This window comes from Mustela putorius, unplaced genomic scaffold, assembly GCF_011764305.1.
Source record: "Mustela putorius furo isolate JIRA1106 unplaced genomic scaffold, ASM1176430v1.1 tig00003850_pilon_pilon_pilon, whole genome shotgun sequence".
Lineage (NCBI taxonomy): Eukaryota > Metazoa > Chordata > Mammalia > Carnivora > Mustelidae > Mustela > Mustela putorius.
The window spans coordinates 11564644-11590357 of NW_025422002.1; the positions used below are offsets into that span (position 1 = coordinate 11564644).

Sequence of the window (25714 nt, forward strand, 5' to 3'; positions counted from 1 at the left end):
GTCTCCTGTTTTGGTGTCCTGAATAGCAAACTTAAACCCTGATTGTGCCTCCAGTACTATATAATGAAATGGTTACCACATTCCTGAGACTTAGGAAACTAAAAGATTGTTGCATTTTTCAGAGGTTCACAGTGAGGCCATCTAACTAATACAGGTCTCTAATTTATCATTTCTACCAAATGCTCTTTTGATCTTGGAGTACATTGAAAAGGGTATTTAAAAGACAGCCAAACCATGTTTGGTTTTCCAGCACGAACATGGAATTAGAATAGGTACAGTGCGGGCATGAAGATGGGAGTTATCCCAATCCAGGAGAAAGCTTTTTTCTTTGAAGATTTTGTCAGGTTTTACTTGTTTTTATTTTGGGGAAATCGTTGGTAGGGTAGCTAAAGACAATAAGAGTGTGTGGCTGGGTTGTTTTGCTCTTTTCGGGTGAGATTATCAATTTATGTTGAGATCTAATATTGAAGACAAAACTGTGATGTCATGAGAGAAAGGGAAGAAGGGAGGTAAGGTAAAAGGAAGAGGCTGGACCGTGTTTGGAGTAAAGACGCCTACTTTTGAATCTTAGCTCTGTCACTTTCTGTTTTCCTGAGCCAAGTTGTGTCACCTTTCTGAATCTGAATTTTATCAACATAAAATGGAGACAGTGGGGAAGATCAAATAATTTAACTCATGAGAGGATTCATTCATGTTGTCTGACTTACTATAAATGCCAAGTCCTGTGGAGACTTAACAGTTTATCATTCATGTTTTTCATAATAGTATGTTCTTGATCTACACAACAGCTTAAAATTTCCTGTTTGGCATAAGTATAGTTCTAGAGAGGTATAATGTTCTCAGTCAATTACTTAAACCCTAGTTTTTGAAACCTGGTTATAGCTGATTCCTTGAAAATGGCAGTTAGGTGTAGTCCAGAAGTTTATGCTTGAGGTGGCGCTGTTTCCCTATAAATTTGGTGATGTTTTGCATTTTTATCCCTATCTATTCCAAGTCAAGCAAATAACTAGATGTAAATTTAGAACCACCTCTGCCTGGCATAATCCCAGGCCTCACCTGTGAAGCCCCACCCAATATCATATCCTGTATACAAAGTTTGTAGGTTCCTAATGGAATAAAAGACATGCTATAGTTCTTCTTCAAACTGATTATAGTACAAGGAAGACTGTCCATGCTGTACTTCATTTTTGCTGGTAATCTGTCAAGACCACCATATTATTTCCCACTTTTTGTCAGAAACTACAAATATATTTCACAGGTATGGGCCTTCTGAGCTTGATGTCAATTGTTCTGTTTTGTTTTTAGATCCGGGGATTTCTGTCACGATTTGATAATGTCCTTCCTGTCAGTCTGGCGTTTGACAAATGTACAGCTTGTTCTTCCAAAGTAAGTCATTCTGCATTTGAGGGAGTTGTTTTTCAAAATGAATCTGTTACCCTTACCAGTGAGAGGCACTGAACCCAACTGAGGACTTTTTTGAGGGGGAGGGATGGGGTCTAAAAAACTGGAGGGGATTTGACATTTATGTGTATTCATTCTCACAGAGAAACCAGCCTGAGAAAGTTTGCTTTATAGTACAGAGAGAGACTGAATTAGATATTGTAATTCTGTATCAATATTTGCATCACAATAATTTTAGCTTGATTGTGAACTTTTAGGTTTTGCTCCTACCCAGAGGTTCCTTGCTCACATGGACCATCATGGAGCAATTTTTAAGTGTTCTTAGAGGAGGAGGGATAGATACTAGGCAGCCCTCATGGTTTGTCTTTTGGAGATCTATATAATGACAAAAAATAAACAGAGATTAGGGGCCTGGCTAGGGAGCACATAAAAAGGGCCCCTTCAGCTTTGATCTTTCCAGAGGCTCTAAAAATAGAGCTGGCATGTCCTCCATTGTAATGGGAACCGGCTGATGTATCTCCAAACTACAGTGATGGCATCTCACTTTTTCATAGGCCTAGAGATAGTCTGAGTTACTTGTGCCTGTATACTGTGTATTTATAGCTAACTTTCTTTTGTATGCTAATTTTTATAGCTAATTTATAGCTAATTTTCTTTTGTATTTTCTTTAAGCCATTGATGCCCAGTGATTTAAAATGGGCTTTTAAAACTCAAACTTCTCAATAAGATTTTCATGTTCAAATATTGGCAAAATGGTTTTGGGGTCATTAATCCCAAACCCTCGCCTCTTACTTCTAATTTAGGACTTTTTTTTTTTTGCCATGGAGACTCATCTGGTAGTACAGAAAGGATTGGATTCTGGTGAAATTCTCTCCACTCTGAGTTGATAAGCTTCCCTCCACCCATCCCCTTGTATGTTAGTGGGGGAGGACTTTACTCAGTCTGTAAATCTATGAGAAGCTGAGAAGCACAATGCTAACCAATCTAAAAACTTAATTCAGATTTGAAAATGTTGATAAATTTGGTTAATTTTAGGTGCTGAAACATTTAGAGTAATTTTTTTTCTTCAAGAAGTAAGCTAAGCTGTTTTATCATTATGCATCCCAAGAGTCAGTGTTTAGATTTAAAGCTTACCATTTCTCAGTAGTGACCCACGAGCTCGGTTGGTTTTTTGTTTTTTTGTGTTTTTTTTTTGTCTCTCTGTTCAAGTCAAGGCTTTAAGGATGTCTACTTCTGTGTTCAGAAATGCAAGTTTTAGAATTATATGCTTTTTAGTTAGCACATTTTTTTTTCTTTGAATGGCTGAGCTAATTGGTCTCAGAATAACTTGGCAGTATTAATTTTCATGCTGAACTCATTTGGCACAGTTTTTCTGTGGCTTTTTGTAGACCAGGCATTTCAGTGAAATAAAGGTAACTGGGTTCTGTAAGTGAAATGCAAACACCCATTCTTTCTTGTTCTATTTCTAATTAAATTAGCCCTTGAGATACTGTTTGTGAAAGAATCACAAACATACCAGCTAACTGAGGTCCCTTCTATTCTTTGAAAGAGAATTGCTTTGCAGTTTTAATGCTTTCACACTTATTGTAAGCATTAAACTAAATATAGGTATCACTTTTTTTGTTAGCAAAGTTAATTCCTCTTGGTGGTCATTCTGAGAGTCCTGAGATACATAAACATGCTGGACAATTTAATACAAACTGCTTTGGATTTTAACAGCTGTGCTATTCCCATAGCGATCACTTTTCATGTGGTCTGGGTATTAAATTTCTTTTGTGCTGAAAAGGTTGCTTCACTGGTGCACGTATTTCCTTACAGTAGAAACACAGTATTTACTTACTTGGCTAACTTCTTTATTCGCTTAGGAGAATGTCATTCTCTATTATCTGCAAACCCAACATTAATACTTTGAAATGACAAATCCAATTATAGTTTCATCGCTGTGCATGTGAATTTTTCTTAATGCGTACTTAGCATAATATTTTTATACTGAGTAATATCATAGTTGTTATTGTTTCAAAAAGATTCTTTGGGGCTAAAAATGACTTTTTAAAAATTCTGCTTTGATATCCATGAAGTAATTTTTTCCTTTGGTAGTGTTTGGTATTTTTGCCTCCATCCCCCACCATCCCTCCCGCTCCCTCAGGACCAAGGTCATACTTATATCTAATTTAACACAAATACAGACAGAAAGATGGGGGAGTTAGGGGCACCTGGGTGCATCAGGGTGTTAAGCCTCTGCCTTCGCTCCATCCTGATCTCTTTGGGATCCTGGAATCTGCCCTGTGTCCTGCTCTCTGCTCAGTGGAGCCTGCTCCCCTCGCCCCCTGCCTACTTGTGATCTCTCTCTCTATCAAATAAATAAAATCTTTAAAAAAAAAAATGGGAAAATGGGAGAAATAGAATAAGCTCTGCTGAGTAATATGCTCTGTTCATTACCATATTTATATGTGTGTATAGACCTTTTATAAGGCCTGAGGTGGGGAAGAATAGAGTTCTCTACTATGTCAGGGAAGGCCGAATCATCTACACACAAATAGTTTCTTGCCTTGTTTGGTTTTAACTTGGCAGGTAGCCAGATTAATTGTTCCATCTTACAGAAAAAATACTGAAGAATCTGGAGGGAGGAGGGTAATGAAGAGGCATTTTCATTCCAATTTCTGATTATTGTCTTAAAAGACTTTCTTAAAATGTTAGTATCTGCCCCAGAATTTCAAAAAGTCTTATTTGAAGCTATATGAGTTGTTTTTAGTTCCGAAAAGGAGCTTAGAGCCAACTGAAGTTTTTGTGGATGGCTACCAGCAGGGAAAAAAAATGGAATTTTAAAACCAATATTCTTGAAAGAATTTCTCATAATACACTCAATTAGTTACTATTAGCCTTTCCTCTAAATATTTTGGGGGTAAGTTAGGGTATTTTTTGGTATGATTGTATTTTGATATAATTTTATACTTACAGAAAAGTTGCAAGAATAGTACAGAGAACCTCCTTATACTCTACCCAGACTGACCGTTTGTTTGCACTTTGCCCCATTTATGTATGTGCACACTCCCCTCCCTCGCGCCGTGCTTCCTCCTCCTCACCCTTCTCTTTTTTTTTTGCAACTTTGAGAGTAAGTTGGAGACATTGTGGTCCTTTCCAACTAAATGCTTCAATGTGTATTTCCTAAGAAAAAGGATATTCTCTTACCCAAATACAATATATTTTCAAATTCAGGCAGTTTAATGTTGCCACAATACTATCATCTAATCCACTGTCAGTATTTCAAATGTTGTTATTTGTACCAGTAATGTTCTTTATAGGTTTTTTTTCTCCTAGACCAATTCAGGATCCAGTTCTGGATCAAGCCTGCCTGCATTTAGTTGTTCTGTCTCTCTGGGTTCTCTCAATCTGGAAAAGTTCCTTAACCTTTTTTTTTTTTTTTCTCTTAACCTAAACATGGTGATGTCTTGCTGGTTTTTTTGTAGCATTTCCCTCATCTTTATTTTGTCTAATAGTTCCTTATGATTAGAGTCAGGTTATAAAATTTTGGCAGAACTACCAAAGACATGATGATGTATCTTCATGTTAGGAGCCACATGATGTATTTTATCCCCTTTGGTGAGGTTATTTCCCCGCTTCCTGTATTTGAACTACCTTCTCCAACGGTGAGAAACCTGGCTCTTACTATCCTGCGTGTATTTACTCCCTGCTCAAGTCTAGCATATACAGAAAATAGTTTCAAAATTGCTAGCTCATACTACTGCAGAAAATAAACCTATTAATTAGAGTTCAATTTTTATGCATGGTCCTTTTTTTCTAGGTAAAATTTATATACAGTGGAAGGCATGAATCTTAAGAGAGAACAATTCTGTAAGTTCTGACAAATGTATACATGCGTGTACCCCTCATTTCAATCAAGATCTAGAATGTTTCCATCACCCCAAGAAATCCCTGTGTCTCCCTTCCCAGACCATATCGAGGAATGAGGACAGTATGATGAATACCAGTATGTCGAATACCAAGCTAGGCACTTTCTGGTATTTCATGCAACAATAGCCTAATTTCTGGGTCCTGGAAGTTGACTAGAAACTTATCTCAAATCTATATTCGGGAGCAAGACTGTGCCTGACATGACTGCATGTGGATATTGTTCTCATTGCACAATCTGTCACCCATAACCTTTGTGATTCTGCAGGAATAGCCTTGCATGAAGAAGCAGGCCCCAGTCTTGGTTTTCATACCATCTGGGACCTGCCCACTGCACAGATGTAGCAAGCTGTGCCCAGAAACCTGATCTGGGGATTTTAATTAGCAATTAGCAACCCTAATAATACACTTTGGTGTTTACCATGCCATGAGCTCTTCTGTTGATGGGTTATGATTAAACTTCCCATGGTGACTTGCTATTAACTTTTTGTATGTATCTGTGTACATGTGCCTTGAGTGATAGAGCGGGTGTAGGAATAATACACTTTGGCTGGTATCCTCATGTAGTAAATTACATGTTTGTTTTTTTGTTTTTGTTTTGTTTTTGTTTTTTGCCAACCTGTCCATTTATTTTTCTTATACTATATAATCCTAACGTTTCTCTATTTATTTCTTTGCTACTTAAGTGTGAAATAATGATACTCAATTTAGCTTTTTAAACTAAGAAAAACCTCTCCTCCAAAGCAATCTGTTGCCTCAGGTTCAACAAATATGCCCTTTTGAGGATAGAAAGGCAAGTCATGAATATGCAAAAAGAGGTTAAAGTCTTCCTGTATGGCTGTTAGCAGGTGTTCATTTATTCAGCTGCCATTTGAGTCCCTGCTGGGTGCCAGAGATACAAAGATGATTAAAATAAATGCTATTTAGAGGATGCGGCAGACTTGTAACGCAGCAGCAGTCATCTCACTTATATAGTAACACGCTGTGTGGTCAAGGTGTGTCCTCCTGCAGTGGTGTGCTAGTACCCACTACTTTTTCAAACAGGAGAGACCAAGGATGGTGTTGTAGAAGGTGACTTCGGAGTTGATGTTAAAGGATGAGTAGGAATTTTTAGAAACACATGGGAGACAGAACAAGAGGGGAAGATCCTGTAGATGGGGAATTGCAACAGTAGCCAAAAGAAAGAAAGCCTGGTATAGGCACAGAGTCGTTCAGTGTAGTTGTTCAAGGTAGCCGTTGCGACAGAGCATCAGACATCCAGTTCTCTCCCAACCGTCCTCTCTGAGTGCCATTTCAATTTCAGCTATTCTTGAGTTGGAATCTAGTGTACTTTGTCTGACATTTGAGGCTGCTGTTTTCAATTTTACAATGCCATATAAACTTGTTTCTCACCTAGCACCAAGCTTAGGGGGTTTCCTAGCCTAAGGAATCCAGCAGCTGCAACAGTGTGGTATGGAGGCCAGGAAGTCGTTCTGGGGATTTCCAGGGTCTTGGCTCCGAGTCCCTTGCAGGCTGCCCAAGTGACCACAAGCAAGGTGCTCCCTCTCTGCTTGCCTCCATTTCTTCTTTTGTTAAATGACTCAGTTGGATGAGATAAGCTCTGGCTCTCTGTTGACTATTAGCACTTATATTTTCTTTAGTTAATTTTATGTTTTATTCCACAGCAATCTATTTTAATTATAGTAAAATCAGAAAATATATTTAAGGTTAAAGAAGATAATCAACAGTATTCTAGCCATTTAGACCACGGTTAGCCATTGACCTCTACCCTTTCTGACTTAAGAAAAAAAATTTCTATGTAAGGAGGTATGTGTAGATAATTTTTCTCTCTGAACATTCCTATTTTATGTTTGAAATTAGCTTTAGAGAGAGAGATTTATGGTTCTGCACCAAGGACACTCCCTGCTTCTCTGATTTGATAGGGTTTTAAATCTCAATCATTTTTAAGGACTGGCCAGAGCCCAATCGGAAGAGCTCTCCAAAGTTTGTGCCAGGAATTTTTGCATACAGCTTCTCAGTGGCAAATATTACTCAAAACTGGGCTGCAGCCAGGTTTTCCTTCTCCTTTCCAAAAGGGACATAAATCTCTGATTTGGAAAAGGATGAGTAACCCCCAGGTTCCCTTTTCCTATCTCGTTTACCCAGTGAGGCTTCAAGTCTTCTGTTGTAATGTGTGATGGATTTCATATGCATGGTTGAGTGGTGTAAACTGTATCGCACATCTTGTGCTTAGCAACTAGTGTTTCCCCAATCTCCAGAGCCATTTGGTTCCCTAAAGGAGCCAGAATATCCAGCCAGAGCCAGTGTGGAGTATCGTAGCTGCAAGCTCTAACCTCGGAGCTCTTGGCTCTTCACCTCCTTGAAAAACCTTGGACATTTCTCCCTTTGCTTCAATTTCCTCATCCATAGAGTAGGGAAAATATTTTCTGTTTCCCAGGGAAATGCAATGGCTGACGTGTATTTAGTTCCCTGTGACCAAGTACCAAGGCCTTTGCCCACTTCTGGGACTGATGTTGACATCAGAAATGAGAAAACAAAGAGCCCTATGATTGAAATAGGTCACCCCTGGTATGTGGAACCCTTTCCGGGCTCACTGTACAAGCAGGTAGAATGAGAAGCCTGACTGAAGGTCAAGGCTGCCCTGGTTTTGAGAAGCTGCAGAAACCTTCCATCATTACTCATGACAAATGCTGCCAAAACCTTCCCCCTTGATTCCAGAGAACTGTGCCTTGCTTGTTACTTCTGACTAGTGGTCTTCTGAGACCACCTAATTGGTAGTTAAGTTTGTACTGCTTGCTCTTCTCCCTGTCACCTTTGGTCACAAACAATCCAAGTTTGCTTGAACACATGTTTTCCTTATAGGATCCTTTGACCATCCAGACCAGAAAGTTTATCTTACATGGTTCCACTGGCTGTCTGGCCCAAGTAAAATCTTCAGGTTGTTGAAAATCTGGGTTCCTTTTAGTTTGGAATTAATCTTATTCACTTTTAGCCTCTCCTCCCCTCCTGCACCCCAAGCCCATCCTTGACAGAGTGGTACCTAAAATTTTTGAACCCTGGACCTAGTTCAGACTGACCAAAGCAGCAGACCCTGCTTCCCTGAAACAAACAAACAAACAAACAAACAAACAAAAAAACGTAAAGCCATACACAATTTTCCAGACAATTTCAGTGGTGTTATAAAGTGCCTGAAAAATGCCTGTGGATCCTAGGAAGGCACCCTTGTTCTATGGGTTTTTCTTTGATACCATTCCCAAACTGTTCTGGATAAGACACTGGGGAACCAGTGTTGTAACCAGCCCCACCATGACCTCTTCTATGGCTTTGGAAAGTTGGCCATCTCTCTCTGGAGAATCATTTTCCTCAGCTGTTGTAAAGAGAGATTCAGGAGCTCATCTACCACTGAGTTTTGTTTTATGACTAAGATTGTAGAGTCTCTTGATCTACTATTCCATTTCTTTAGGCCCAGCTACATTTAGGATGACCCTTTCAGAGTTGTCACTATTCTAGTGGTACATTGATTTGACTCCTGATGGACAAAGCCCCAGTCATCATCTGCTCATGTTTCTTCTTTCCTTTTTACTTACATAAAATATAACTTATGTTTTATATTATTTTTATATTCATAAAATATATTATCTTCTTTACTTCTCCCTCCACTCTTAAAAGCTTTGGAAAGAAGGGAGGGAGGGAGAGAGGATCATGGTAGTAACTGCTGGGTTTTTAAAATAAGGGAGCCATCAGTTTGAAATAGGAGATTTTTTTAATGGATGTACATGCTTGTACATACAGAGTTTGTATACAACATATAACTAAGCTGAATACTGAAAATACCCAGATAAATATTTCCATGAATTTATTTTAATGACTACTGTCCCAGGAGTTCACTTGAATAAACATTAGAACTCTTAATTCGCTAAGCATGATACGCTCTAGTTCATTGGGAGGGAGACAAACCATAAGTGACTCTTAATCTCACAAAACAAACTGAGGGTTGCTGGGGGGAGGGGGGTTGGGAGAAGGGGGATGGGGTTATGGACATTGGCGAGGGTATGTGCTTTGGTGAGTGCTGTGAAGTGTGTAAACCTGGTGATTCACAGACCTGTACCCTTGGGGATAAAAATATATGTTTATAAAAAATAAAAAATTTTTTAAAAAATGTAAAAAAAACCCTCTTAATTCATGATACTGTGATTTTGAATGATATAGAGGTGAATAAGAGCCTCTGAGGTTTCCAATGATAACCTTCTAGATAGGATAGTAAAATTTATTACATGATAAAATAACTTGTTATACCAGAATTATATAAACATCCTTACTCAAGAAATATACCTAGCTTGGAAGGCGTAATTAGTTTTTAGTAACTGGTAGGAAATGATTAAATGTTTTGAATGTCAGGAAAAGTTTATGATTTAATAGATGAATAAATGAACAGCAAAACAGGATAAGAAAGAAGTAGTATAGTCTATACTGTCTAGGAACTCAGTCGCAGAATGCCTTTGCCTGTTAGTGCAGAGGTGTGATTTATCATTGTGCCATAAGTGGTAACTATTACTGAATATTATGTATTTCGGCGTTCTGAATGTTTATCCTTCTTTTTTTTTTTTTTAAAGATTTTATTCATTTATTTGACAGAGAGAAATCACAAGTAGATGGAGAGGCAGGCAGAGAGAGAGAGAGGGAAGCAGGCTCTCTGCTGAGCAGAGAGCCCGATGCGGGACTCGATCCCAGGACTCTGAGATCATGACCTGAGCCGAAGGCAGCAGCTTAACCCACTGAGCCACCCAGGCGCCCCAATGTTTATCCTTCTGATCTTCTTTTTCAGCTTTTACTCTCTCCTTTGCTTTAGTTGATGCTTTTGATGTTTTGTTATTATGTTGGAAGATCACTTCCAGGGTATATTAAAACAAGGAGCCTTTGGGATTCATCAAAGATGACCTAACATTTTATTAAAAGATACATTTTGGCAGTGGATTCTTAGAACAGTTTTGCTTGCTCTTCTGCAGGATTTTTAAGAGTCTCCATTTTATTTTTTCTAGAAGGCCTTCCAGTATCCTGTCCAGGTATTTCTAAAAGAACTTAATCTCTGCAGCCTTTTTTTTTTTTTTTAAGATTTTATTTTATTTTATTTTATTTTATTTTATTATTTATTTGACAGAAAGAGATCACAAGTAGGCAGAGAGGCAAGCAGAGAGAGAAGGGGATACAGGGTCCCTGCTGAGGAGAAAGCCCAATGCAGGACCCTGGGATCATGACCTGAGCCAAAGGCAGAGCCACCTAGGTGCTCCTCTGCAGGCTTTTTTGCCATAGAAGTTGTGAACGAACAGTTTGAGAATATCCTCATCCTAACATTACTGTCCTTATGACTTGCCTATGTGATATTTACGTGATGACAGTGATAAATTCTAGAATATCTAGCTTTCCCTCATTTTTAAAAAATTTCTTTTGAATTTTAAGTAAACTCTACGCCACACAGGGGCTTGAAGTCATGACCCTGAGATCAAGAGTCACATGTTCTACAAACTGAGACAGCTAGGCATCACTAGAGTCTTCTCTAGTTTTAAGTAATTTTTTCATCCTAGAAACTGAAGACTTTTTTCTTCACAAGGAAGAAAAGACAACATATTTTTTTCTAGAATGCCTAGTGGATAATTAAAGGGTAGACCCAAATTTGACCTCTTGAATTTATAGCCATCAGACTAAAATTGGAAAATACCTTCCCTGTGATCCTGAAATGGCTGCAAGTGTGCCAAATGTAAACAGTCAGTGGGAGAACAGACATAAGAACCACCGTGTTAAAACTTCATGAGTGCATATCTAGTGGGGTCTTGAGGAATGTCAGTCTCTAGGATAACTGCCTCGCCTCCCATGAGGGCTCTGTGGCATAGTCCCAAGGCCTGTAGTCAGAGATTACCCATCTTCATGACTCTAGACAGCATTCGTATCTTTGTAGTTGACTCTGGATTTGCTGGAGCATTTGGATACTCTCAAGGACTTTGTCAGCACTCCAGCTTGGGATAGAAATCCATGTAAAAGCATATTTTTGTGTTCTTTGTAAAGGGGAGAGAAAATTTGGGTTTCTCTCAGTTCTTAGTTGTGCTTGACATTTCCCTATCATGGCAGCTCTTTCATGAAGGACCCTGACGTGGGGAAAAGATGGTAACAAGTGGTAACTGAGTCGAGTTACTCCCTGTTGAGTTAATACCTCTCACATATCCCAAATGTGGGACGTGAGTCCAGCTTCACTCTTTATGGGCCCATATCTAGATTTCCTGTTAGTTCAATTTGACCTGACAAATTGACTTCAATCATAATGCAAGCAGATTTTTTAAAGTAAACAAGTATAAACTGACTTCCTAGTAGAGTAATGTGTTAGAAAACAAAAACACACACGTCACTTGGCTCTATTGGAGGAGTCAGTTTTATTTCCTAACATCTGCTGTTCTTTGCCTAATCGCTCAACTGCTTATTTTTAAGAATATTCCAATAGGCCCTTGATACCTGAAAAATGAGACCTGCGATACCCTATCACACTGTGCAAAAGGACTGCAAGTCCCAAGAAGTGGCCCTTTCACAGTGTCCCTGGGGGAGGCAATGTGCTTGTTTCAGTTCTGCTGTGCTCACTCAAAACAGTTGACATGTTCTTCTTGGGAAATTGCTTCAGATCTCACAATATTTTCCTCTTAAGAGCTTCAGCATTCGTGAGTTCTTGACCTCTGAAGGGTGGGTTTGGTATTTTGGGAAGGCTCAAAGTAATTTGAAGCTGCATGTTGTGAATCAAGGGATAAAGCAGTTTGCAAGGAAAGCTTCAAGAATTAAAAAGCTGCAAGAGCTTCAGTTCGTGGGTCTGAATAAATGAAAGTTCCAGTGCGAGGAACTTGGAGTATGCTAACTTTCTGTCTATGAGCTGGCTGAGAGATAACAGGACGTTTTAGTATGGTTTGTGCCATTGAAGTGGTCACTGGCTTTAGAGATGACACTGCCCACTGTGTGACCAAAGAAAAGTATCTCAAACTTTCTGTGCTTCACTTGAGTGGAAAATAGTTAAGATAATCTTTTTAGTGGCAATGAAGATTAAATGAGAGCTGTGTGCCAAGTGTCCTATAGTTGGTACTATAAATTTTTTTTTTGTCGTTTTTTATTTATTAGAGAAAGTGAGAGAGTACAGGGGGAGGGGCAAAGGGAGAAGAAGAAGGAGACTCTGAAGCAGACTCCTGGGCTGATCATGGAGCCCTATATGGGGGGTTACACATGTAACCCTGTGATCATGACCTGAGCCAAAATCAAGAGTCAGACGCTTAGCTGACTGTGCCACCCAGGCACCTGGTACTATAAATCTTCTTAATTGCTCCTTCTTATAAGCAGAAATCAGATGTCGTTCCCATTTCTTTTCATAAATAGGCTCACTTAGTAATTTATAGCCATAAAGTCTTTCTATCCTTAGAGGCTGAAAAGGGTTAGGGAACCAAAAAAGGATGAGCAATTCGTTTAAAAGGGCATGGCCTCAAGAGGTGAGCAAATATGCAAGGTATTAGATTCTTTGTCTTTTTCTTTCCTTTTCACTTTTCTTGTCATGTAGGCATTTAATCTAGGGGTTTCATTATTAACCAGAATGAAGCTGAGGTTTAATGTTCCTGGGAATGTGCACTAGGAGAGGAGGTGAATCCTCTTACTTGCTCAAGTTCCTGTGTAGGTATCTGGGACTCGTATCAGGCCCACAACTTTAGATGAGCTGGCATGACCTTGGGAAAGACTTCTTGACTGTTGTCTCTGAATTGTGAATTCCTCTTTGCCCTTAGAGGGCAGGGGCATAAGAAACTTAGGATGGTGGTTCTCTGACAGCGCCAGGCCTGCTTCTGCCAGCGCTGTTATTCTTGCCCTTGTTCCGCACTGTTCCTCGGAAGCCTTTCTCCAGCCCCAAGCATCTTGCCTTTCCATATTATGGCTGTAAGTGGATGAAGAGTTGGCTTCATCCTGTCAGATGCTGCAGTGTTTCTCTCTTTGGTACCATTTTGTGGATGTCTTCTCAGTGTCCTTTTCAAGCTTCCCAGAAAGTGTCCAGCAAGAGGGCTACCCCATCTTACCCCAGCCAAGAGCTCATTAGGATCAGCGAAATGACACAGAGGTCCACGATTTCCAACCCTCTCAGTTCAACTTACCTACCATATTAAGCATCTCCCAGACAATGATGTGGCAGGAATAACACTAATAGAATTCCACTGTACTGTCTCTGGAAGAGTAGGGGTGGGGAAGATTCCATGTAAAATTTTTAGCAGTTCTGAGGACTGGTTGGTTAAACTTGGTAAACCAACTAGGAGACTTGTCCTTTTAAAGGAGACTTGTCCTTTTAAAGGAGAATCCTGACCCAGAAGAATGTATTTCAGACTGTGACATCAGGAAAATTTATGTGCACTAGAGCAACCTCTAGGTGCCTTCCGGCACAGGTGTGGGGGGCAGGAATGGGAGTTTCAAAGTTTTTCTTAAAGGAGTTGTTTATGACAAAAGTTCACTTGGCTGTTTTAGTTAATTTTCAGCTTAAGTGTTTTTAAAAACGTTTGGAAGGTAGGGACATGCAGCTGCTAAGAATCTAAGACAGTACTGTTTTAAAAATGCAAATACTTCTTTTTTTCATCTACTTATGGAAATAGAATACTTGCCTCCCATCTATCTATTCCTTTAAATACAGATATTGTTTAAATGACATCATTTTGAATAAAATACAGAGTCCAGGTGGTTTGGGGGCAATCAGTGGGAAAAAGTTATTAAAAACAAACAACAACAACAAAAAATTTGGGTATCATTGCATTCCAGGGGCCGAGACAGAATGATAGTATTTTTGGCAGGCTTCCAGGCCCAGCAAAACCCACACCCCAAGGCTGTCTCTGTAGCTTCCTGTGGTTTTCCTACTGAAGAGAAACAGCCTTTCTCTTGGATGGTCCAGGATGGCAAGTCTGTACATTAGCTTAATCAGCATGATGTTCCTGCTTTGAGGTTATTTCCCAGCAGGATCCATTTGGGAAATTTGATGCACCATAATTGTTGCAAACTAAACTGCATTTTAATCTTCTTGGTAGAAATTGGTAGCTTCCAATGGTTACAGGTTATCTTGCTACTATGTGGTTTGTAACGATAAAGTCAAATCTTGGACCAAATTTTGCCACACATGTGAACATTTATTAGTAAACAGACACAAAAGCTGGTCAGCCAGTTCTTACAGACTGAGAAAAGCCCAAACTCATCTTTTTCATATGTATCTCACATCAGATATTCAGTAGAGAAAGATACAAACATATTCTCGTTAAAGGATATATCTGATCTTTCAGTCATATCAGGTGATGAACTCTTCTATTAACTGTCCAGACCCAGGAACAGAAGCTTAGGCCCAGAGTGCCACTGCAAAGAATGGTAGGCTGCCTGGTTTGCCAGATTTTTAGAATCCTCATGCATATAAGATTATATTTCCATCCAGCCCATATATCTTGAGCACTATTACTTTCATCAGAAAAATTATTCCTCTTCCTCCTCCTTTATACTCACTAGGAAAACCCTCCAGTGTCAATTTAGGTAGCTATAATTAGTATACTCCGATTTGGGAAGTTGGATTTCTTCTACTTAGTCTTTTAGATGTGATCTACACCTAGATGATACATTCCTCATTAGGGTGCCTCAAATACTAAGTAACTACCCTTAGGATGTAGAGAATATATAGTGCACATTATTCATGTACACACTATGTATGCTGAAGTATTTTAAAATAAATTATAATCTAACATTATCTATCTCTTTATTTGCACCTGGAATATTGTGTCTTGCATAATGTTGCTAGCCATTAATGAGTGACCTGAAATGTCAGTTGACCACTGGCCTACTATGATGAGTTAACTAGAGCCATGGATGAATAGTTCTCCTGTGGGGAGGAGAAACAGAATTAGTTTTATAGGCTTTTTCAAGCTCTTTTCCATTCCTCCATCTAATCTTCTGATATGCATGGAAGTATCTCCCACCCAATTTGCAGAGAAATCTTTGTCCAGGGTCACAGAGGAATTATAGGAATTGTAACTTGAACCTTAATTCTTTATAGTGCCTCTATACTAAAAGGCTGCTACCAGGAATACCTATCCTGATCTTCAAGGAATACCATAGAGCTTTCACTTTGGGGCAGGTATGGACAAGGTTAGGCCATGTGCTAAGGATATAATAAATACATAAAAGAATGTTGGAAGATTAGTAATTTAACTCATGGGAAGCCATATAATTCAAACCACTTCTTTTACTGCAGTCACACAAAGAAACTAGATATATCATTGTTTTTTAATATTCTAAAACGTCTAAGAACTAATAAATTATGAAGAATTATTAAGTTGAGATTTACGAGAGAATGTGACAGAGAGGAGTTAACCTGACATTGGGGGCTCTTTTATCTTATGGGCATTTGCTGATCAAGAAGAGGAAGTTGAGAGCCTGAGATCACCTTTGGTATCTTTTCAAGGTTAAAAACTATAGTCTGGATCTTGTCAAGCTTTGGAAGTCTGATAAACCATTCCCCACTTTGAGCTGGGACTCCCTGAAGAGATACACTGAGGTGTAATTGTAACTGGAAGTAAACCAACACTCACATTGACTGCAGCTCTGTTTCACATTATCTGAGTGGCCCACAAACTTTAAAGTTGACTTGGATTAAGATGACTGCATGTAGCTAATGCCCAGAGGAGCCAGGTAAAAGCAATGAAATCTTAAAGGAAAATATGATAATCCCAGTCCTCAAATTACTTCCACAAATAATTTTTCAACTATAGTTTCCAGCCATAATCAGAGGTAACCAGGTACACAAAGAAAGAAGATACCAAACACAAGAACTAACAGAAGCTACAGACAACAGAAATAGACTCTGAGATTCTAGATACTGAAATTATCAGAAGCAGACTATAATGTACTACATTTGTAGAATTAAATAAAAGCCAAACTTTAGATTCAGCAGGGACTGAGAACTTTAGAATGTGGCTTTGTACATTAAAAAAAATTAAATTCTACAACCAAAGTATAAAAACAAAGTGAATAGTTTATAGGTTTATAGAGAAAATCAGTGACCAGAAAAAAATTGGTATGAAAAAATCTATTCAAGGTGAAGCATGAAGAGACAAAAAGATGGGAAATATAAAAGACAAGGTAAGAGTGCTCTTATCACTTAGTAAATTATAAGGGTTTCAGGAGGTCTGCGCCAGAGACTGGGGGCAGAGATCAATATATATATTTTTTCTATTTTTTTCTATTGTCTCACAGATGCATACAAGAAAAGGTCAGTGTTGGTAATTAAAAATCTGATCAACATGATAAGAAGCCTAGTGAACACGTTATACCAAACTGAAGTACCTATTCTTGTCAACCACACATATAATATTTTACAAGAATTTACCATAGCCTGGGTCATTGAGCAAGTCTCAACAAATATCAAAGATCAAAACTTATACAGAATGTTTACTTTTATCCCAATGTAATTATGCTAGAAATCAGTAGTAACTAGATAACTAGAAAATCATCCCCATGTATTTACTTGGAAATTCAAGTATATGCCCCTAAAAAAGTCATGAATTGAAGAAGATTTAATGGAGGGTGCCTGGGGGGCTCAGTCCGTTGAGTGTCTGCCTTCAGCTTGGGTCATGATCCTAGGGTCCTGGGATCTAGCCTCACGTCAGGCTCCTTGCTCAGCCGGGAGTCTGCTTCTCCTCTTTCTCTGCCCCTCCTCCAGTTGTGTATGTGCACGAATTCTCTCTCTCTCTCTTAAATCTTAAAAAAGGAAGATATGAAAATTAAGTATTTTAAGTGAGTGATAAGTATTTCATGTAAAAATTTTAGGCTATAGGTAAAGGAGTAACCTAATAGGAAAATGGATAGCCTTAAAAGAAAAAAAAAGGCCTAAAATTAATGAGCAAATATTTATCTCAGGAGGTCAGAAAAGGCAGCATAACAAATACAAACAAGCCAAAGGTAGAAACTAAAGAGCAAAAAAAGATGAACAAAGCCAAGAGTGGAAACAGAACACAATTAGCATGTATCTTAACATAGTATTGAAAAATGTGGAGCACCTGGGTGGCTCAGTGAGTTAAAGCCTCTGCCTTCAGCTCAGGTCCTTATTTCGGGATCTTGAGATCAAGCCCCGCAACAGACTCTCTTAGCAGGGAGCCTGCTTCCTCCCTGTCGTTCTGCCTGCCTCTTTGCCTACTTGTGATCTCTGTCAAAGAAATAAATAAACTCGGGACGCCTGGGTGGCTCAGTTGGTTGGACAACTGCCTTCAGCTCAGGTCATGATCTCGGAGTCCCGAGATCGAGTCCCACATCAAGTCCCGCATCGGGCTCCCAGCTCCACGGGGAGTCTGCTTCTCTCTCTGCCCTTCTCCTCGCTCATGCTCTCTCTCCCTGTCTCTCTCTCAAATAAATAAATAAAATCTTAAAAAAAAAAAAAAAAGAAATAAATAAACTCTTTAAAAAAAATGTTTTAGGGGCGCCTGGGTGGCTCATAACCTGACTTCGGCTCAGGTTATGGTCTCAGGGTCGTGGGATCGAGGGAGCCGGTTTCCCTTCCTCTCTCTCTCTGCCTGCCTCTCTGCCTACTTGTGATCTCTGTCAAATAAAAATTTAAAATAAATTTAAAATAAAATTTTAAAAAATGTTTTAAAAGAGTTTATTTATTACACAGAGAGCACATGCACATATGTGCAAGGTGGGGAGAGGGAGAAGGAGAGAATCTCAAGCAGACTCCCCACTGAGCTCAGAGCCTGACTTATGACAATCCCATGACCCTGAGATCATGACTGGAGCTAAAACCTAGAGTGGATGCTCAATCAACTGATCCACCCAGGTGCCTCCAACATGGTATTAAATTTTTAAAGGTCAGATACAAATGAATAAATGTCTGAGTTCAGCATTCAAATATAGTAGAGCTAAGGGATGGTGTTCAGGAAGCACACTTAGGTGGAAGAATTAAAAAGACTAAGGAAGTGGTTATCCTACAAGTCAGTGTTTACCTCAGAGAGACAAGTGGGGTGTTGTGATTGTAAAGTGGGCTTTGTAGGGACTTCTGACGTATTGGTGTTCTTGATAGTATTTTAAGCTGTAATGGTTTATGTCTGTTAATGTTATATTATAACATTATATTAATGTTATATGTTATATATTATATACATTATATGTTATAATGTTATATATAATGTTTTATTTCATGACCAAAAGATTAAAATAATGTATAAGCTTTGTGCTTGCAGGTGTTTTCAGGTTCACACCTGAAAATCATTTACATTATTCTTTTGGCTATACACGAAAGAGTCTTAATCTGACACACTGCTTTTTAGAGAATGGGTCCTTCTAGGCTGAATGTTTCTAACGCAAAAGTAGAGGTGGCCTACTGGTAGGTCACACAGCTCAACAAGCTTAGGCCATAAGGGATTGACTCCAAAGGAGCTTACCTATACCATACTTTATTTAAGCCAGAGTATAATACTTTCCGAAGTTGAGACTCTACCACGTATTCCCTCTTATGCTGGGCTTCCACATATACAAGCCTATAGGGCAGGCCAATAAATACATGAATGGAGTGAACTAGTGTGAAGATGACAGAAAATGAATGCAGACTGTGGCCAGCTAGAGCTCAGGTTCTCTCTGAGGGGCAGTTAGGGTCCAACTCTAACTGATCATTGACCAGTAGAAATCTGGGAGTAGTGTTGCCAGATCTTCTATTTTTTTGTTTGTTTGTTTTAAGAGTAAATGGAAATCTGAATTCTAAAATCAAAGCATCTGATTTTTTAGTTTTAATTCAAGTATGTGTTTTCCCCCAAATATTCCATGAGTCAAACCATACCTGTGTCTGGGTTATTTCTAGTCAAAGGCTATTAGTTTATGGCAGTGACATCAAGGGCCATGCAGGTGGAGTTAGAGAATAATATATGAAATAATATAATCAAATGCCTAATTTTTCTCAATGGACCTTGCCTGCCAAATATATACTTGTATAAGTCTCAGTTCCAGAATGAAAAGAAAGTCACTGAACCAATATTCACACATTACAAAGTGACTTGAGGTAATAATTTTCTTAATGAGAGCTGGCTCTCTATGCAGGGCACCTAAAACCTTTTTACCACAAAGAGTTTATTAAAGGAATTGACTAAAACTACTAAATAAACAGTATCACACAGTAATTTCTTTTAGGAGGAACAGCTAAAGATGAGTTTTTAATGTTAAGGGAACATACATGCTTCTTCATGGGTTGAGTCTAAAAGAAGGTCCTCCTGCTTAGAGAAAGAAGATGTGTTCTAAAGTGTGGTCCTATGACCCACAGCATCCATGTCTTATGGAAACTCACAAGAAATGCAAGTTCTTAATTAATTAATGAGGAACTGGGGATGTGGCCCCACTCTCTAGGGGATTCTGATGTGTGCTTTCAGACCAAGACTCTAGTTCTTGTGCCTTTGAAGAATGACTTTAGAAAGCTGTACTTTGTTACATCAGGGTTTCAAGTGTACTCTTTTTAATGTCCTGAGATCCTCCAAATGATCCTTCAAAGAATATCTTTAGTTTATTATAGTCATGAAAAAATATGACTTAGGTTAAAAAGAGAACTGAGAAAGAAAAGCTCTGTCCCTAAAAATTTCATTTTAAAGTAGTGACTGGTATTCACAGTAGATAAAATTATAATCTCTCTTTGCCTTCTTTTCCTCTATTCATAGAATGAAACATAAATTTTTCGATGACATTTTTTACTGTTGAGGTCATTGGGGGAAGGTGATAAGACAGATTATCAAGAGAGATTATATTTTTTAAGGTGGTGGGTATTTAAGCTTGTTTGTGTTCAGATGAGAATATAGAGAGGTAGAGAGAGTTCTTGTCTGATTCCTTCTGTTTAGGCATTGTTGAGTCACACAACTCAACAAGCTTAGATGATGGGATGAAAGAAGGTCACTTAAGAAACCAACTTACACTTTTTTTTGAAACCAACTTATACTTAATGTACATGTTTTACTTTTGTATTTTTTAGGATTTTTTTTGTCTTGAGTTATTTATATTTAATTGGGGTGAAAAATTTCTCTTTTACATATTAGTGTTAATACTTAAATAGGTAAGGTAATCCAGTTCTTTTTCCCCAACCTGGTTCTATAAATTAGAATAATAATGAAATGATACAATAAAAACAAACCAACAAAGCATTAGGTATTAATAAGCCTGAGACCAAAGAATGAATATCACAAGTATAAAAATAGTTCTGCAAAAATTGTGCATTACAGTGAATATTTGATTATCTCCTTGGCAAAAATAACACCCCTGTACACTTCTGTTCATAGCAGGATTATTCACAATAGCTAAAACACAGAAGGACCCCAGTGTCCATCTATAGAAGAATCAACAAACAGAATGTGGTCTGTCCATTTAACAGAATGTTATTTAGTCTTCCAGAGGAAGGGAATTCTGACACACACTACAACATGGGGGAACCTGGAGGATATTATGCTAAATGAAATAAGCCAGTCCCAAAAAGACAAAAAATGCATGACTCCACTTAAATAAGGTACTTAGAATAGTCAGATTCCTAGAGCGAGAAAGTAGAATGGTGGTTACCAGGGCTAGGGGAGAAAAATAGTGAGTTTGCATTTAATGGGTGTAGAGTTTCAGTTTTGCAAGATGAAAAGAGTTCTGGAGATGGAAGGTGATGGGGATGGTTGCAGAAATCATTAATGTACTTAATGCCACTCAGGCCACTGACCTGAACACTTAAAAATATTTAAGAAGGAAGATTTTTTATATTTATTTTACCACAACAAAAAAGATGAGAAAAAAATAGGATATTTCTCATACAGAAACATAGTGAATGTCCCCAAGAAGCCTATATCCTGGAGCAGGCTTTGTAAATATTCAAATGAATGTATTGAGTGGCTTGGGTAATAGTCTTTCTTAGAAAGGCTTCTTATTAGCATTTTTACAGTTTATCTCCTTGTTGACTTTTGTCCATATTTAAAATAAACCCTCCTCAAATTTATGACCTGCCATTGTGTAAGTCTAAAAAGATTAGATTAGTTGGTCAGATCATCTATTTGTAAATATTCTGATCATTATAATATCATGCTTATTAAGCAACACAATTTTGTAAGGTCAAATTATTATTATTGTTATTGTTATTATAGTTTATTTTGCTTTTATGATAGAATTAAAAAGAGAGCTATTTTAGATTTTTTTAAATTTAAATTCAGTTAGCCAACATATAGTACATCATTGGTTTCAGATGTAGTATTCAATAATTCATCAGTTGCATATAACACCTAGTACTCATCACATCACGTGGCCTCCTTAATGCCTATCACCCAATTACCTATCTCCCCACCCACTGTCCCTCCAGCAGCCCACAGTTTGTTTCCTATAGGTAAGAGTCTCCCATGGTTTTCTTCCCTCTGATTTTTTCCCATTCAATTTTCCCTCCCTTCCCTTATGATCCCCTGCACTATTTCTTATATTCCACGTATGAGTGAAACTCTATGATAGTTGTCTTTCTCTGATTGACATATTTCACTCAACTGGACCTCCAGTTCCATCCATGTCAATGTAAATGGTTAAGTGTCCATCCTTTCTTATAGCTGAGTAATATTCTGTTATATATACCATATCTTTATCCATTCATCTGTCTTTGGACATCTCTGCTCTTTCCACAGTTTGGCTATTGCAGACATTGCTGCAATGAACATTGGGGTGTGGGTGCCCCTTTGGATCACTGCATTTATTCTTTGGGGTAAATCCCTAGTAATGCAATTGCTGGGTCCTAGGGTAGCTCTATTTTTAACTTTGAGGAACCTCCATACTGTTTTCCAGAGCAGCTGCACCAGCTTGCATTCCCGCCAACAGTGAGGGTTCCTCTTCACATCTGCGCCAACATTTGTCATTTTCTGTCTTATTAATTTTAGCCATTCTAACTGGTGTGAGGTGGTATCTCACTGTGATTTTGATTTGTATTTCTCTGATGCTGAGTGATGTTGAACTGTGATGTTGTTGATTTTTTATGTGTCTGTTGGCCATTTGTGTATCTTCTTTGGAGAAATGTCTGTTCATGTCTTGTACCCATTTCTTGACTGGATTATTTGTTTATCGGGTGTTGAGATTGATAAGTTCTTTGTAGATCATGGATACTAGCTCTTTATCTGATATGTCATTTGCTAATATTTTCTCCCATTCTGTAGGTTGCCTTTTAGCTTTGTTGACTGTTCCCTTTGCTGTGAAAAGGCTTTTTATCTTGATGACGTCCCAATAGTTCATTTTTGGTTTTGTTTCCCTTGCCTTTGGAGACATGTCTAGCAAGAAGTTGCTGTGGCCGAGTTCAAAGAGGTTGCTGCCTATGTTCTTCTCTAGGATTTTGATGGATTCCTGTCTCACATTTAGTTCTTTCATCAATTTTGAATGTTTATCTTTGTGTATGATGTAAGGAAATTGACCTAGTTTCATTCTGCTGCATGTGACTGTCCAGTTTTCCCAGCACCATTTATTAAAGGCACTTTTTTCTCCCCATTGGATATTCTTTCCTCTTTTGTCGAAGATTAATTGACCATAGAGTTGAGGGTCCATTTCTGGGTTCTCTAGTTTTTTCCGTTGATCTATGTGTCTGTTTTTATGCCAATACCATACTGTCTTGATTATCACAGCTTTGTAAAATAGCTTGAAGTCTAGCATTGTGATGCCCAAAAGCAGCTTTGGTTTTCTTTCTTAGTGTTCCTCTGGCTATTCATGGTCTTTCCTGGTTCCATACAAATTTTAGAATTATTTGCTCCAGCTCTGTGAAGAATGTTGGTGTTATTTTGATAGGGGTTACAGTGAATATGTAGATTGCTCTGGGTAGCATAGACATTTTAATAATATTCTTTCAATCCATGAGCATAGAATGTTTTTCCATTTCTTTGTGTCTTCCTCAACTTCTTTCATAAGTGTTTTGTAGTTTTTAGAGTAGCTATTTTAGATTTAGATGAAATTGTGTCCGGTTAGCTTTTCTTTTTTCGGGTCGGGGGAGGTGAAGCAGATTAATTTTTCCACAAAGGGTCTGCCGTGGTTCTTTGATCTTCTACCACTATCCAAAACTTGAAGGTTGTGAAACCTTCTTAGGAGACCTTCCTTTTTCTTTTCTTTCTCCTCACTATATATATTTATCTTTGCAAGGATCTTAAGAAGTACTGTTCATCTTTTAAGATGATAAACTAGACTTCGTGCTTACTTGGTTTCAAACAACTCTAATTGGAAATGACACATTTTTAAGAAGCCGTCCACAGATCGATGGGGGGAAGGTTAAGTGCATCCATCCATCAATCCACCCCTCAATTCGTCCTTCCAGATAGTGTTTTTTATTACTCAATCTGCTTTACAGACACTCTACACTGAATCCTCATACTAACAGTTCATATAGGTCTTTTATCTTATTAAAACTCAATTTATGGGTGCCTCGGTGGTTCAGTCATTGGGTATCTGCCTTTGGTTCAGGTCATGATCCCAGGGTCCTGGGATTGAGTTCCACATTGGGCTCCCTGCTCGGCGGGAATCCTGCTTCTCCCTCTCCCACTCCTCTTGCTTGTGTTCCCTCTTTTGCTATGTCTCTCTCTGTCAAATAAATAAATAAAATCTTTAAAAATAAAAAAAAATTAAACACAATTCATATATCATAAAATTCTTCACTTTAAAGTGTACAATTCTTGGTTTTTTAAGTATATTCACAAGCTTGTGCAGCCATCACACTATCTAATTAGAATATTTTCATCACCCCAAACAAAACCATAACCCCAATGCCAAAAGTAGTCATTCCCCATTCCCAGCTTCCCTCAGACCCTCGCAAGCACTAATCTCCTATCTGTATGTATTTTCCTATTCTGGACATTTCATATAAATGGAACCATACATGTAGACTTCTGCAAAAGGCTTCCTTCGTTTAGCATAATGCTTTCAAGGTTCATTCGTAATGTGGCATGTGTCAGTATTTCTCTTCTTCTTAAGGCTAAAAAATATTCCATTATATGGATATACCACATTTTTTAATCCATTCATCAACTGATGAATATTGTGTTGTTTCTATTTGACAGCTTTTATGAATGATGCTGCTATAAACATTTGTGTATAAGTTTTTGTGTGAACATATGTTCTCAGTTCTCCTGGGTATATACCTAGGAGTATGATTATTAGGTCATATAGTAACTCTGTATAACATTTTATAAAACTGCCAAACTGTTTTCCACAACAGCTGCACCATTTTAAATTCCCATTAGTGTAGGAGGATTTCGATCTCCATCTTCTTGTCAACACTTGTTTTTGTCTCTTTTTTATTGGCGCTATCTTACTGGGTGTGAAGTGGTATTTCATTGTGGTATTGATTTGCATTTCCCTAATGACCGCTGGTGTTGAGCATCTGTTCATGTGCTTGTTGGTCATTTGTGTGTCTTTTTTGGGGGAAATGTCCATTTAGTTCCTTTGTCCATTGTTAAATTATTCGGGTTTTTATTTTGGGTTTTGGCTTTTTATTGAGAAGTTTTAAGGATTATTTATATATTCTGGATACCAAACCCTTATCAGATATGTAATTTGCAAATATTTTCTCCTATTTTGTGGCTTGTCTTTTTACGTTCTTGATGTAACCTTTGAAGCACAATAGTTTTTAATATTGATGACATCCTAATTTGGGTGGGGTGGAGGGGGTTGAGCCTCTTATGGGATTTTGTTGCTACATCTAAGAAACTGTTGTCCGACCCAAGCTCATAAGGATTTATTCTGATTTCTTCTACGAGTTAACTGTTTCAGCACTTAAATTTAGATCTATAATCCATTTTCAGTTAATTTTTGTATATTGTATGTGGTGCTTAATTTCATTCTTTTGCATGTAGATATTTGATTGTTGCTGTACTATTTGTTGAAAAGAGTATTTTTTACCCCATTAAATTATCTTGTTATGCTTGCCAAAAATGTAAGGGTTATTTTTGCACTCTATTCCATTGATCTGTATGTCTATCCTTATGCTAGTGCCATCTAGTAACCAATACTTACCCTTTAGTAAGTCTTGGAATAATTCTTTTTCAAGATTATTTTAGCTGTTCTAGGTCCCTTAGGTTTCCATATGAATTTTAGGATCAGCTTGTCAGTATCTGTCCTCACTTATTAAAAGCCAGCTAGGGATTGCACTTAATATTAGATCAATTTGGACTATATTGCTATCTTACTAACATTAAGTCTTATAATCCATGAACTTGGGATGTCCTTGTATTTATTTAGTTCTTTTTTCAGTGTAGTTTTCAGTGTATTTGTATTGCACTTCATTCATTAAATTTACACCTAGATGTGTTTTGATGTTGTACAAGTGGAGTGGTCTTCTTTTCCTTCTCCTTTTCCCTCTCATTCTTCTACTTCC

The 25714-nt window shown here is 38.0% G+C and overlaps 1 protein-coding gene across 9 annotated transcripts in view; it reads left to right on the forward strand.

The window, feature by feature from the left end:
- The window catches only part of ATG7 (autophagy related 7), a 243773-nt gene that overhangs the window by 79155 nt on the left and 138904 nt on the right, over positions 1-25714 (forward strand). For all 9 annotated transcript variants that reach the window (XM_004738540.3, XM_004738542.3, XM_013054599.2 and 6 more), the window contains one exon: positions 1306-1386. In XM_004738540.3, coding sequence (XP_004738597.2) covers positions 1306-1386 — 81 coding nt within the window. The remainder of the gene's footprint in view (positions 1-1305; positions 1387-25714) is intronic.